General features: G+C 42.3%; 1 protein-coding gene across 1 annotated transcript in view; it reads left to right on the forward strand.

Moving 5' to 3' along the window:
* Positions 1–8,737: 8,737 nt before the first annotated feature.
* The window catches only part of PDE11A (phosphodiesterase 11A), a 162,600-nt gene continuing 157,075 nt past the window's right edge, over positions 8,738–14,262 (forward strand). The window contains exon 1 of the mRNA XM_087708566.1: positions 8,738–10,013. Within this exon, the coding sequence (XP_087564692.1) occupies positions 9,180–10,013 (834 nt within the window). The 5' untranslated portion in view covers positions 8,738–9,179. The remainder of the gene's footprint in view (positions 10,014–14,262) is intronic.

Raw genomic sequence — 14,262 nt, forward strand, 5'->3', positions numbered from 1 at the left:
GTATTCCTTTTGAAAATGCCAAATCTTATATTTTCTGAATTAATAGATAAGTTGCCGAATCCTAACGTTTTTTATCCATATTGATATTTCCCTCAAAAACATAAATGTTGGGATGCTAGAGGGGAAATGCTACCTATCAATGTAAAATAATGCCCATTTGAAAAATTGCCTTGGTAAAGGCATTATTAAATTTTATTTAGCTTAGGCTGAAAAAGTACCATGTATCATTTTAAAGATGTCAGGCAGTGATTCAATGCTTAGGCAGCCTTCTAATGTAAATGGAATCACATGATTTGTGCTGCTTGGTAATAGCTTTTAAAATTTGGAACCTCCCTGCCTCTTTGTTTTTGTGGTCAATATAAAATCTGTCTATTGATTCTTAGAAATAAAACAAGCTTCCAAGCTTTTTAATATAGTTATGTAATGTTTTATCTGGGAATTCTAATGGATGGGATTGAAATAAGAAATTAGGACTTGAAAGAACCAAAAGTTGCTATCCAATTTAAAGTTTCAAATGATTGATCTGATTTTTCCTTTTTTCCCCAGGCTGCATTAAAATTTATTTTTGTTTATTAAATTTGTTTGCTGCCCATCTTGCCACTTTGGGCAACTTATGTTAGTTTGCTGCCCATCTTACCATCCTGGGCACTTTAAATGTAAATGTAAAATTATTACAAAACACTTTTTAAATATTCTTAGTAATGTTGATCCATGGGTATTTTTAAGAATTTGAATGCAATTAATGTAGGATTCTTAAAGCATTAGATACCACTCTCTGAGTTGCAAGGGGAGTATGGAAGTATATAAAAAAAATTTTTTTTTGAAAATTCAGCGAGCAGCCTAATACCTGTGGAAGCCAAGGTTTCTTCTTAATATGTTTGGCTGAAGAGCTAGGATTCAACAATGTAAATACCATGTCACCTGCAAATAAGATTAGTAAATACCAATTCCCAAATTTAATCTCTTGAATTTGATTATTAGCCTTCCATGCAATTGTTAAGACTTCTAAAGCCAAATTAAATAAAGAGGTGATAGGTACCTCCTCATTTAATTCCTTTCAAAATTACAGTCATAATTGCTGAACCTCAACTGTGTGTCTGTTAATGTAGAATTAACCATGTTAAGAAAATCGGGTCCAAATTTAAATTCCTTTAATACCTGCTTTAAAAGTAAGTCCCTGAGAATTCAAAACCTTCAATATATCCAGTGAATATTTAACTGAAGGAGTCATATTTACTTCCCTAAATTGTGTGATATTTAATTGTGTGTGTGTGTGTGTACGTACGTACAACCAGAGGTGGGCTCCTACCAGTTCGCACCTATTCAGTAGAACCAGTTCGTCAAATCTACCGAACCGGTTAGAAGAGGTTCCACCAGTGGACCCGGAAAGCAGGCCACACCTACAGAAGAGGTTCCCAAAAATTTTGAACCCCACCACTTTTCCTTGGATATGATTATTCTACACTATTATGCTCATATTTATAAAACTCAGTGCCTCTGTGAAAGGTAAGGATGACTACTGCGTTTGTGGTGCAATCAGAACATTGCGTGTGAAGTTGTTTTAACGCAAACCAAAGATGCCTTTTAAGAAACAAGTTTAAATCATATTCTTATGCATGCCAGTGCTGTGTGTGAGGTAATTTAAGGTGGTTCTGACAAGTGTCGTCAGCATCTTCGTATCCGGTCACATGGGCGGCAAGCCACTCCCATCCGGTCACATGGGCAGCAAGCCACTCCCACAAAGGAGGCCACACCCACACAGTAGGTTCGAACAATTTTTGAAACCCACCACTGAGCACAACTGAGCCCCAAACTTATGTTGCTAAGTGGAACATTTGCTAATTGAGTTTGCCCCATTTCTTGCTACAGTTGTTAAGTGAATCATTGCATTTGTTAAGTCAGTAACGTGGTTGTTAACTGAATCTGGATTCCCCATTGACTTTACTAATCGGAAGGTCGCAAAAGGGGATTATATGACCCCAGGACACTGCAGCTGTCATAAATATGAACCACTTGCCAAGCATCTGAGTTTTTGTCATGAGACCATAAGGATACTACAATGGTCATGTGAAAAACAGTCATAGGCCACTTTTTTCAGTGCTGTTATAACTGAACAGTCACTAAAGGAACTGTTCGAGGACTACTTGTCCTGTTTGTTCAGGGCTGTCGTAACTTCAAACAGTCACTGAGTGAATGGTCATTAACCGAGGAATCCATTTATTTTAACCTTTTTACATTTGCTTGTTGTTGTTTTTTGACAAATATTTATTTTATTTCTTTAAAAAAAACCACACAAATATTTCGTCATTTGTCAATCATTAAGACGTTGAAGTACAATTTTTTTGTGTGTGTGCCCCTCCCTCCCTCCACCCCCCAACCCCCCTCCTCCTTCCCCCCCCCGACTTCCCAGAACCCGTACACGGTATGGATTTTTAACTAACACAGTCTAAAATCTATTGAGAAAAAAGAGATAAAGAAATTAATGGCTTGTTTTTTTAATTGCTGTGACCAGCCCAGGGTTACTTCAGTGAGATGGGCGGCTATACAAATTTGAGTATATAAAATAATCTAATATCCATATATCTGTTTGGTCTGAGAGCTTAAGAAAATGAAGAGATCTGTGTATACAGAGGTGGGTTGCACTTACGTTCACAATGGGTTCACTGGTTGTGAGTGCTTACACGTGCCCCTTTGGGACTGAAATGGAGCTTCAAACTTCGCTAATCAACTCAGGCAGCTCTGGTGTGTATAGCAGGGGCAGCATGGAACTCAGCTGAGCAACATGGGCCGGGGGGGTGGGGGAGAATGAGCCAGAAAGTTATTTATATATGGAAAGCATAGCACAAGGGTGGGTGGGCAGGCCCAGCAATCACAGTTAAGGGTTCGCCCAAACCTGCGCGACCATGCAGCAGCCCACCATGCGTGTATGCAATTCTAAATATGGCATACTGTGTGTTGGAAAAGTGTGCTTTAAAACCATTATCCCATTTCAATTAAGAAATCATCAGATAAAAGAAGAAAAATTCTCCATTAATTCCATCAAGCAAATTTGATTAGGAACATTCTTAATGCCAATCACAAAACTTTTCTCTGTTGTGTATAACTGAGACGCCGGGAAGTTAATGCAATTTTTCACAATATTGATTATCTCATATTGTTTTCTCCCGGGCTTTCATTTGTTGGTAAGAGACTTTGTCTTGGATCTACTTAAGGGTGTTATTAGTCTCTGTAGTTGTTGTTTGAAGAAAAGAGACAGACTCAGGATTTCCTGCAACATAAAATTATAAATTGTCTGGAAGATCTTCTCCTGCTTTTGAAAGAACAGATGGGATGACACAGCTGGAGCTGCAATAGAAAATTTCTTGGCTTTAGTTGACATAATAAGAGCAAAGAAATCAGCTTTGGTGAAATATTACAATATAAACATCCTTAATTTACCAGATTGATGAAATATTGTACAGGCAGTAGAGGATTAAATGTAGTTTAAGGAGAAAATAATCAGAAGAGGAGAGACATGAGTTCACATCACTATCTCCAACCAAAAGTGTTACATTTGTGGAAGTGTACAGTGGGTGTTTCACCAAGATATATATGACAGACCATCTTATTTCTGAAGTCTGAGAAAGGATTGCAGAAGGAAGAGCCAATACAAGGCACTTTACAGGTCACCCAATAACACCTACAAATTGGCTTTACATGCAGAGAATCTGTATGTTTCAACTGTTTATGTTTTATTCAGAGGTGGGGTTTTTTTGGTGAAATTAATGGAACAAGCGACTCTCCTGTTTGTCCAATTCTTTTCTAATTCCAAATATTTGGAGCATGGATGAAGATCAGTGTTTCTTTTTCCTAATGTGCATTTGTAAGATAGATTATGAGCCTGCCAGTTCTATATTGAATTAGTCACATCTAAGTCAATTTAAATCAACTAATTTAAGCATGCCTATTTCTGGTCTGCACAATAGCCTTTCTATGATAAAGCATAGATTCCTGCTGTAGCCATACAAACATGTTTTGCAGCAAAGAGGGAGGCAAAAACATTATGATAAATGGATTTTGAGACAAGAGATCATAAAAGACTTCCAAAGATCATGCATTGCAGGTCATTTCTTTAATTCCCAAATATACTGTAAAGGGAAAAGCGGGATTGAACTTAGTGGGATTCTCCCCCCACCTTTGGTAAAACCACATTCAGTAACTAGATGTTCTTGAAATCAACTGTCCAACAAGCATCTAGAATTCTACTACCATAATCAGAGAGAATGACTAAATTAAAAGTCCAAGATGTCAACAAAGCATTAAGCGAGGGAAAGCTGGAAAATATTTACTATAATCCAAACTTTAGCTAAGCGGTTCACATAATGGCTTATGCAACTAACCTGCTTTGAGGATAAGAGACAATCACATCCTAATTCCAAAATAAATCTGTTTCTGGGTGCCTCAGATTCTTAAAAGGACCCAGCAGGAGCAACAGTAACTTTGGTTTTCCTGAGCATATTATCAATAAATTGCCTTTCATCATTTCCATCACAAACATGTCTTGGCTATCTTTTTTTTCTGCTGTATCCTCAGGACCTTCTCTTTAGCTGAGCCCCAACACATAACTAAGGCACCTTTAGCTGTGCATAACTGCTTTCTGCCTTATTCTAAAACCATCTAGGGCCGGGATGGCAAACCTATGGCACGCGTGCGACAGGTGGCATGCGGAGTCATTTGTCAGGGGACGTGAGGCGTTGCCCTGTCAGCTGGCCAGCGCATGCATGCGCTGGCCAGCTGAGTTCAGCCTTTTTTAAAACCATTTTTTGCCCTCCCCAGGCTCCAGAGGCTTTATAGGAGCCTGGGGAGGGTGAAAACAGCCTCCCCTGCCCCCCCCCCCCCGAGGCTTCAGGAGCTTCCCTGAAGCCTCTGGAGCACAAAAACCTGGCCCTAAGGGCAAACCAGAAATTTAGGAACTGACTTCCGGTTTGATTGTAGGGCCGGTTTAAGCCCTCTGGAGCCTTCAGGGGCCTTCCGGAAGCTCGTGGCACGACAAAATCGCACTCGACTAAAGCGCGCCCGATTAAACCGCGTCGCTGATGTCATCAACAGGGCGACAACAGCGAGCGCGGAGAAAGAAGGGCGCTTTAAATAGCACTTTGAAAGCAAGCCGATTCCAGTTAAGGTAAGGGTTAGGGTTAGGGTTAGGTTTAGGGTAAGGTTTAGGGTTAGGTTTAGGGTTAGGATTAGGTTTAGGGTTAGGTTAAGGGTTAGGGTTAGGTTTAGGGTTAGGTTAAGGGTTAGGATTAGGTTTAGCGTTAGGTTAAGGGTTAGGGTTAGGGTTAGGTTTAGGGGGGGTTAGGTTTAGGTTTAGGGGTTAATTTTAGGTTTAGCGTTTACAGCGTGCTTTTTTCTCCGCGCTGTTGTCGTGCTGTGATGACGTCAGCTACGCGGTTTCATCGAGCGCCCTTTAGTCGAACGCGGTTTTGTGGTGGAACCCCGGAAGCTTCCCTGAAGGCTCCAGAGGACGAAAAATGACCCAACAGACAAACCGGAGTTAATTCTGGTTTACTCGTAGGGCTGTTTTTAGTTCTCCAGAGCCTTCAGGGAAGTCTCCGGAAGGCCCCTGAAGGCTCCAGAGGGCTTAAACCGGGCCTATGAGCAAACTGGAAACCCATTCCCAAACTTCCAGTTTGCCCATAGGATTGGGGTTTTTTGTGCTCCGGGGGCTTCAGGGAAGCTCCTGAAGCCTCTAGAGGGCCTCCAGGGTGGGTGGGGGAGGCTGTTTTCGCTCTCCCCAAACTCCTTTAAAGCCCCTGGAGCCTGGAAAAGGCAAAAAAAGAATGTGAAAAATAAGGAGTGGCGCCTGCCATGCGCACATGCACGTTGGAGGGGTCACGCATTGCATTATGGGTGTGGCATGCCCATGCATGACCCCCCCTGTGCTCTCCCTGCTTATGGCACGTGAGCCAAAAGAGATTCACCATCGCGATCTAGGGCATATAAAATCCATTAAGCTTTTTCATCCACTGCCCTGGAGGGAAATTGTGTGAGAGTGATTGAGAACAGAGAGAATAGAAACCTGATCAGATGAAATTGGCCTATTCTTGCAAAGGGGCTCTTGGCACGTTGTGGCATACAAAATTTACCAGCAGGGCCTGTTTGGAATTTCTTTCCACTTGGAGCATGCTTAAAAAGGAACCCCTGGTTGTGCCAACAACCTTCTGGAAGCTTTGCAGCTCCTGCTATGCTACTTCCCCAGGAAAAGCGAACAATTGGAGAGGGTTTCTTTGGAAGCCCATCATCTTTCCAAACCCATCATCAAGTGAGGTAGCCAAGCAAGCAAAATGGAAATGATTCTTAGCAATATAAGTGAAATCTAATTGCAGTGAAATCGCAAATATTGCAGCGCTGAGAAGCCGGTGTTTATTTTGTGCTACTTTCTTGCATCTATTTTGCTTGATTCAGCTATATAATCTGGGACATATATTTAGGTCACAGTTTTCGAAGTGACCATTCTTTTGTTCATTTCAGTTACTGTTACTGACCAAGTTAGTATGCTGCTCCTCCATTAAGGATCATCTCCGCTTCATCAAGTTCCATATGTTGGTCTTTGATCTCTTCAACTCTTTTTTGGATCCGTCCTCAAGTTTATCATTTTAAAAATCTGGAGCTCAATATGCTTTGTGAACCTATTTCTTTGGCGAAGTGTGGAATCTAATTCTGCAATCATTGGTGAAAATTCTGAGAAAGGAACTCTGCACACACATACTATTTGCTTAATATAACAACCGGTTCCTTGGATTGAGCTTTAGCACAAAAACATTTCCCGGCGAGCTTCAGGCTTATTTTCTTTCCCTTCCAAGCCTGTTGAGTTCTTAAGATATTTCAACTGAAGGCTTGCTGTGTACTGGGCGCCCTTGGTGAAGGCCTGACATCTCATTCATGAATATTTGAAACGGCTTTCATTCATGTCCTTGCATCCTCACATGCTGAGATCCATAACTTCAATTTAGCTATGAAATGTGCTCCTCCACGTGTGGATAAGAATAAGCTCCACGTCAGTCCATCTCAATGGAGGCTGCCCAGATTTTTGTCTTGCTGCAGGAGGAGGCACGGAAACTGCATGTTTGCAGTTCCTCCAGCAGACCTTAGCCACTTGCACATTTCTGTGGAAAGGCAACCATGTGCTTAGCCATTTGGGGGAGCACCCGGTTGTACAAGCCAGCCAGCTGTCCCTGACTCTGGGTTTTTGTCATTATCCTTAGGTTTTTGTGAAAACTGAAGAGAAAGACACTGCCTCCGAGATCTTGCCACCTTCTCTTTTAAGAGAAAAAGAGGCAGCGATATTTATCAGCAAGTCATTTTGTGCAGGAGACATTCATTCCAACAAGCAATAATAATAATAATAAATCATACAAATCAGAATCAGGAGGCCCATGCCTGCCTTCTTGAATGGAACCCCATTTTCATTTAGTGGGGTTATTTTTGAGCTGTCCTACATAGGGTTCCTGCTGTAGAAGGATCCATTTCTTATGGATGTAATGCCTGCACTGAAGGATGGAGTCACACAGGGTTATAGGAAAGTAAGGAGACATCAACAAACTACAGCTGTTAACTCACAGCTTGCCAAAGCTGCTTTCCTTAAAACATCCTACAAAAAGAGAATTTTAAATATTAATGGAAATGTAAGAGGGCGGAGGGGGGGAAAGAATTGTCCTATTTGGGACCATCCCATTAAAAACAGGAAGGCCAAAGTCTTCATAATTGTACTGTGTTTCCCTGAAAATAAGGCAGGCTCTTATTTTCTTTTGACACACCCCCCCCCCCCGAAATAAGCACTTGGCCTTATTTTCGGGGAGGTCTTATTATTTCTGAGGTGTAGGAGGAGGTGAGTGTGGTCACCTCATGGCTGCTGCTGTGTTGCAATATTTTCCGGGAGGGCATATTTTCCAAAGAGGACTTATTTTAGCACAGGTGCTCAAAAGTCTGGTTGGGCTTATTATGCGGGAGGTCTTATTTTCCGGAAAACGGGGTATTTAAAACGAGTGTGTCAGGAGCTTTAAAAGGTCTGACTGAGGCTTTTTGAAATGCCTCGGCTTTCACTCCCCCCCTAACAAACTTACGCCCCGACAAAACAACTCGCAACCTCAAAACATAAACGCGTCGCGCCAAATCGCATACGCGCGCACACGCATCTCTACCCCATATTCTTTCACTAGCGTTCAAAACATTTCGTCTCTTGTAGTCCTCCCCCCACCCCCACTCCATCTTCTGCCCAGCGGCATCTACCGCCGAGCTCCATCATCTTCATGGAAGACTTGGAATACGCCGAGAGCTGTTTCGCAAGCCATTAGCCAGTGCTGTATGTACCGCGCTGGTGAAATCCCTGTTTCGGCTTTATGAGAAGACCGCGGGGGGGGGGGGGGGGGAGGACAGCGATCGATGTCCGCCCCTCCCCTTTTGACGCCTTCATTCATTCTGCTGCACGAATTCCAGCACAAAAAAATACCGCCTCCAGGCAGAAGAGAAGGCGCTGCCTCTTTCGCCGCCGGCTTCTGCTTTGTATCTCTTCCCCTCCCTCCCTCGCTCGGCCCGTGCGCCCTCCCCTCCCCGCCCTCGTTTCTTCAATGCTCTGTTCTGGCCGGGTTACGCAGCCGCCGTCGCCGGCAGGAGCGGTATAGTTGAGCAAGGAAGGCTTTTGACGGCCGTCCCCGGAGAATCCGCGGCAGCTCCGCTTGGGTAATTGGGAGCGGAGGGACAGCAAGAAAGTCCGCAAGAAACACCCGGACGCGGGAAGCAAACGGAGTCTGTGCGTATATGCGAGCGCTTGCGCTTGGGTGGAATATGGACAAGCCGAAGTAAAATCGAGAAAGAAAGAGACCAGCTTGCAGGGAGCAGGGAAGAGGCAGCTCGCTAGCCAAATGAACAGGAAATGGGGCGAAAAAGCAGAGCATTGCCCAGCAAGGCGCAGAGCTCAACGCTGAGTTTCTCCATTCGGCGGTGCGTCCCGGACGGCTTCGGATGTACCGTGCGAGGAGGGCTCCATGCCTGGTTGTAAGCACCTCGGGTGCTTTCCTCGGGACGTGGAATTAGTGGCTTAGACTTCCCACCGCTTTTTCTGATCAACGGAGGCTGCGGCATGAGGCATAAGTAGCGTCTAAAGTTCCTCCAGGCAGGGGAAGGCGAGGCTACCCGGGATCATGGCAAACCCCGCCGGCTTGGACTCCGCCGCGGTGGAATGTTTCTTAGACAGACACCCGGAGCTGGTGGAGAAGTGGCTGAAGAGGAGAACCGCCCTCCTTAGTAGTAAAGAAGCTCCCGCTGGAGCGCCTGACTTCGGCGACGGCGGGGCGGCAAAGCAGCCCAGCAGCCGCCACCACCACAATGGCCTCTCGCCGCGGAACAGCCCCTCGTCCACAGCTTCTCCCGGCCCGGAGCCGACGGCTGGCGGGCTGCTGCAACACCGAGGCTCCCAGAAAGAGCTGCGGAAAAGTTTCGCGCGCTCCAAGGCGATCCACGTGAATCTGACTTACGACGAGCACCTCCACGCCCGGGCTCAGGAGCCGCTGAGCAGCGCCAGGAGAAGGGCGCTGCTGAGGAAGGCCAGCTCCCTGCCGCCCACGACGGCGCACCTGCTCAGCGCCCTGCTCGAGTCCCGGGTCAACCTGCCCCAGTACCCGCCCACCGCTTTGGACTACAAGCGCTACCTGAAGCAGCACAACGAGCGGCAGTTCTTTCTGGAGCTCGTCAAGGACATTTCCAACGACTTGGACCTCAGCACCCTCAGCTACAAGATCCTCATCTTCGTCTGCCTTATGGTGGACGCCGAGAGGGGCTCCCTTTTCCTGGTGGAAGGCAGCGGCGGCGGGAAGAAGAGCTTGGTCTCCAAGGTCTTCGACGTGCACGGCGGCGCCCCCGTCCTTCCTTGCTACAGCACGGAGAACTCCAACGAGATGCAGCTGCTCTGGGGCAAAAGCACCGTCGGTTATGTGGCCGAGCACGGCGAGACCGTCAACATGCCCGACGTTTACCAGGTACGGCTGGCGTTCAGCAGCCCTCTTGGCGACTCGATAACCCTAACAGAATAACTTTTATAAAACTAAGGTCTCCGGTTTAGACGGTTAAAAAAAAAACCCCAACAACACCAAAACACAATCCTGCTCAAATTCATACTGTAGTTATCCAGAACGGCAGCGTGGGAAGAAATCTGTTTAGATGAAAGCATAATATCTTGCAGAAATGCAGGAGGTCTCCCCCTGGTGCCGGTTACCTAGGGAGCTGTTACACATGTTTTGTGGCGGGTTGGGGGGCGAAGAGTTTTCGTATTTGTGTTTAAATGTACCTTCATGTATAAATACAACGCGTTGTCAGAAAAGGGTGTTTGCAGTCAGAGTAGCGAAAAAGAGTGAGTGGTCTCTTTGTGCATGTATGTGTGTGTGATTAAAGGATTCAGATGAGTGAGAGATAGATAGCAATTTTGTGTAATAATTTACGGCCAAAGGATCCTGCGTGGATTAAACTAAAGACTTAAGATAAGCCCTGCATATTTTTTCCTCAATGGCCAACTAGAGGTGGAAGCAAAACTCAAGTAGTCCATTTGATTCTTCAGCAATTAGTATTGAGAAGTTTATTCTTGCTTTGACTGCTAAACCTAATGAGTTTCTTGATTAGCCTTGCCATCCCTCAAATAAGTAAATGCACTTCTGATCACCGTTGAAGTCCAGCTGGATCTCTAGATAATAGTAATTTTGGACCCATGAAGGTGCCTATCAGTGTATCCAAAAGCAAACCACAGTGGTGCCAAAATGACAACATGCATGTAATAACCATTATGTAAAAATAAAAGGCTCAATTTGCCCTTCTGACAGCATTCATTTGTATTTATTCCAGCTGTAGGGATGGGATAGTTTGGCCGATACATAGTATTTAAAGGGAACATCATGGATTTATGTGAAAACATTTTGGTTTTGACAGTTTTACTTTTAGTATTGCTATATATCATTCCATAAATAATTTATAAAATATGCATTGTCCATAGGCATCTGAAGGAAGTAAAGACAAAACATCCATTGCAACTTAAGCTGTACCGCATCGTGTGCAAATACGAAAGGGTAGAGTTCATATCCTGTTGTCACAATGCACACCAACATGATCAACAGCATCAAGAGAGATATCTATGCCCTTGACTGCAACTTTTTAAAGCAGCCATCTCTATTCCCAGGATCACATGCTGCTCTCTGCAGCTAACATATCCCAGGAAAAGATTTGACTGCTTTAAAGAGGTGCAGATAAATTCACATACCCCTTTTGAAATGCAATCCAAAACATTGCACAGAACTAATTTTTAGTTTCTGGTCTAATACTTATCATGGTATTTGTTTTTTTAAAACTGCTTTGTACATTATTCAATGACCCTGTTAATTCTTATCAAATTAGTCATTGCCAGAATTTAATTGTACAGACAAATCCATTTGTAGAAAAAAACAAGTTTCCTTTATGTGATTGACACAGAGACTGATTAATAAAGACATCATTGGGTGGAAGTGCCCAGGTTAGTATATAGTACAGTGCTACTAAATACAAGAAGCTGATTAGCAGGGAAAAAAGGCAGTCTTGTAAAGGGATATTATTATGCTATACCTCTAGAATTAATTAGCAATAAATTAATTCTGATCAGTGAAAACATTTTTTTATGTAGAACAGACAAGATTTCAATAAATGTAGATTACCTTTTCTGTAAATCATCATCCAGAACATGTTCAATTTTGGCTTCTTATTGTTTATAATATAGTTTGTTTTCATAAATGCAGATAGTGTATATTTGATTGATTGATTATGTGCTATTAAGTTGTTTCCAATTCTTAGCAATCACATAAGCTACACTTTCTTCATGATGATCTGTCCTTAACCTATTCTTTCAGGTCTTCTAATGGTGTACTCATCACCATTTTAACTGAGCTGCTGGTAATCCTCTTCTTTTTCTTTCTTTCTCTCTCTCTCTCTCTCTCTCTCTCTCTCTCTCTCTCTCTCTCTCTCTCTCTCTCTCTCTCTCTCTCTCTCTCTCTCTCTCTCTCTCTCTCTCTTCTCTCTCTCTTTCTCTTTCTCCCAGTATTAGAGTTTTCTCTAGAAAGCTAGGTCTTGGCACAATGTGCCAAAACTAGAATAATTTGAACCTAGTCATTTAATTCTCAAGTAAGAATTCTGGGTTGATTCGTTCGATGGTCTATTTGCTTTCATGGTTGAACTTGTAAATTTAGACTTAGTTAGAAGCTGACTAGTCTGTGACATTACTTGTATAGAGCTAGTTATTCCTATTCTATTTACAATTGTAATAGATAAAATTATGGGAAGTAATATGAAATTTAAACACATCGATTTACTGACTGATAGTCTCACTGTGAATGTAGGAGCTCCTGCTTTAAGAGACAGAAGGAACAGATGGATTACAAAATACTTGTGATTAAGATCTGGGGCAAATTACAATATTTATTAAATCTGTTCTGCCATATGTTCATCTTTTATAAGGTTTATCGTTAGGTCTTGGCTTTTCATTTAAAAGAGTAAGTCACTGATTGAACCCAACCCTATAAAACACTTTGTGTGTCGTTCTGGTTTTGGAACCATATCGAGACTCATTTGTCTCCCAATTATTCACCTGCTTTTAACATGAAGAGCTATGGACTTAGATCTTAGTCAGAGATTCACTGTGGTCGTGTATGATAATTTATCAAAACTGCTTTCTTCTGCAAGCTGAGTGCTTGATCAGTTTTACAGCTTTTTTCTTCTTGCTTAAAAGTAAACCTGTGGATTTACTTCTATGCCTATTGTATGCAGCAAGTTGCATTTTGTTTATTAAAAAGTGTTTGGTTTGACTAAAGAGGACAAATACTGCTAAGTCAAGCAAATATGAGCTTCTTTATCATAAAAAAATACAGAATTATCTTGCAGCAGGGAAAGGAATTGTGCTCAAAAAATTTCCACCGAAAATAGCTGGGTTCCAATGTTTTATTACAATGGCAAAAGAAATGCCAAATTTGGATCTTTCTTGTGGGCTGTTTCTGTCCACTCACTTCTTATATGTTACACTAGGTCTTCATTGTGATTACTGTATTCCTTCCTTTCAGGTAGCCAGATAGTGCCTGGATTGCAAAAATCTCTCAACTTACTGTCCTTTCAGTGCATTGAACTAGAACTCTAGATACAATAGTGGGAGTTGTTGCCCAACACGAAGGACTGAATTATTAGTGATGTTAAGTTTCTACTATGGGACACTTATGATGACACAACTAAGTACAATAGCTAAAAGATAGAAAACAACTTAATAGGCAAATACCAAAATATTTTACTTAGATCACAGGTCTAATGCAAATGTATAGGATGGGTATACCTGGTCCGGTGAACAGGTATGATCAGGAAATGAAAACATGTCTCATTTTTTACAAAAGAAATTTAACCATTTAAGAACCATTTTGGTTTGAGAAGAAAAAGGTGGAAAAAGAAATTACCATAGGCGTCTGTTCCTAATCAATGTTAAATCAAAGTAATAAAACACCTTGTGAAATTATCCCACAAGTTTCATTCACCCTTATACATTATAGGGTAACTATCAGGTTCTTAATGTGCAGAGTTTCTACTGTGATCCATATTTCATCACTTGCCTCATTTCTTCTGTGGTGTTCTATGGACATGACATCGTAGAAGATATTGTCTATTGCCCCAGAGTACAGGAAATAAAATAATAGATTTAAATTACAGGAAAGTAAAATTTTAATGCTGGGGGCATAATAGCCAAACATTTGGAGCAGTTAATAAGGAGAGAGCAAGAAATGAAACAATTATCTGGAGAGGTGGTGGGTTCCACTTTTCTGAATATAGTCAGATTGAGTTAGTCAGCTTTCTCTCGTGGATGCTTTATTTTAAATTTCTGCATTTCAAATAGGCAGTTGGTATGATAGTCTTAATGGACACTTTCAAATTGTTTCATTCCATGAATTTAGTTTTCATCTTAACTCCCATTTTTCCTACTATTACTTCTGTAGAACTACCATAAACAGGCTGCAAAATCAGGATGACTAGAAATGACAGCAAAGAGTTCGTTTTTTTAAATACCACTTTGATGCCATAGCCACCCACAGATTTGTAGATGAAAATGATAATTCTAACATATTTTTTTCCAGAAAAAAAATTGAACCAGTTAAATGATAAAATAGTTGTATAGTGCTGCTTCAACGTACTATGAATTCTTTGTCTGAAAGGATAGGTGACAGTCGTAGTTTGGAGGGT

This window comes from Thamnophis sirtalis, unplaced genomic scaffold (assembly GCF_051295495.1).
Source record: "Thamnophis sirtalis isolate CommonGarterSnake01/CBP01778 unplaced genomic scaffold, rThaSir2_p1.2 scaffold_1, whole genome shotgun sequence".
Lineage (NCBI taxonomy): Eukaryota > Metazoa > Chordata > Lepidosauria > Squamata > Natricidae > Thamnophis > Thamnophis sirtalis.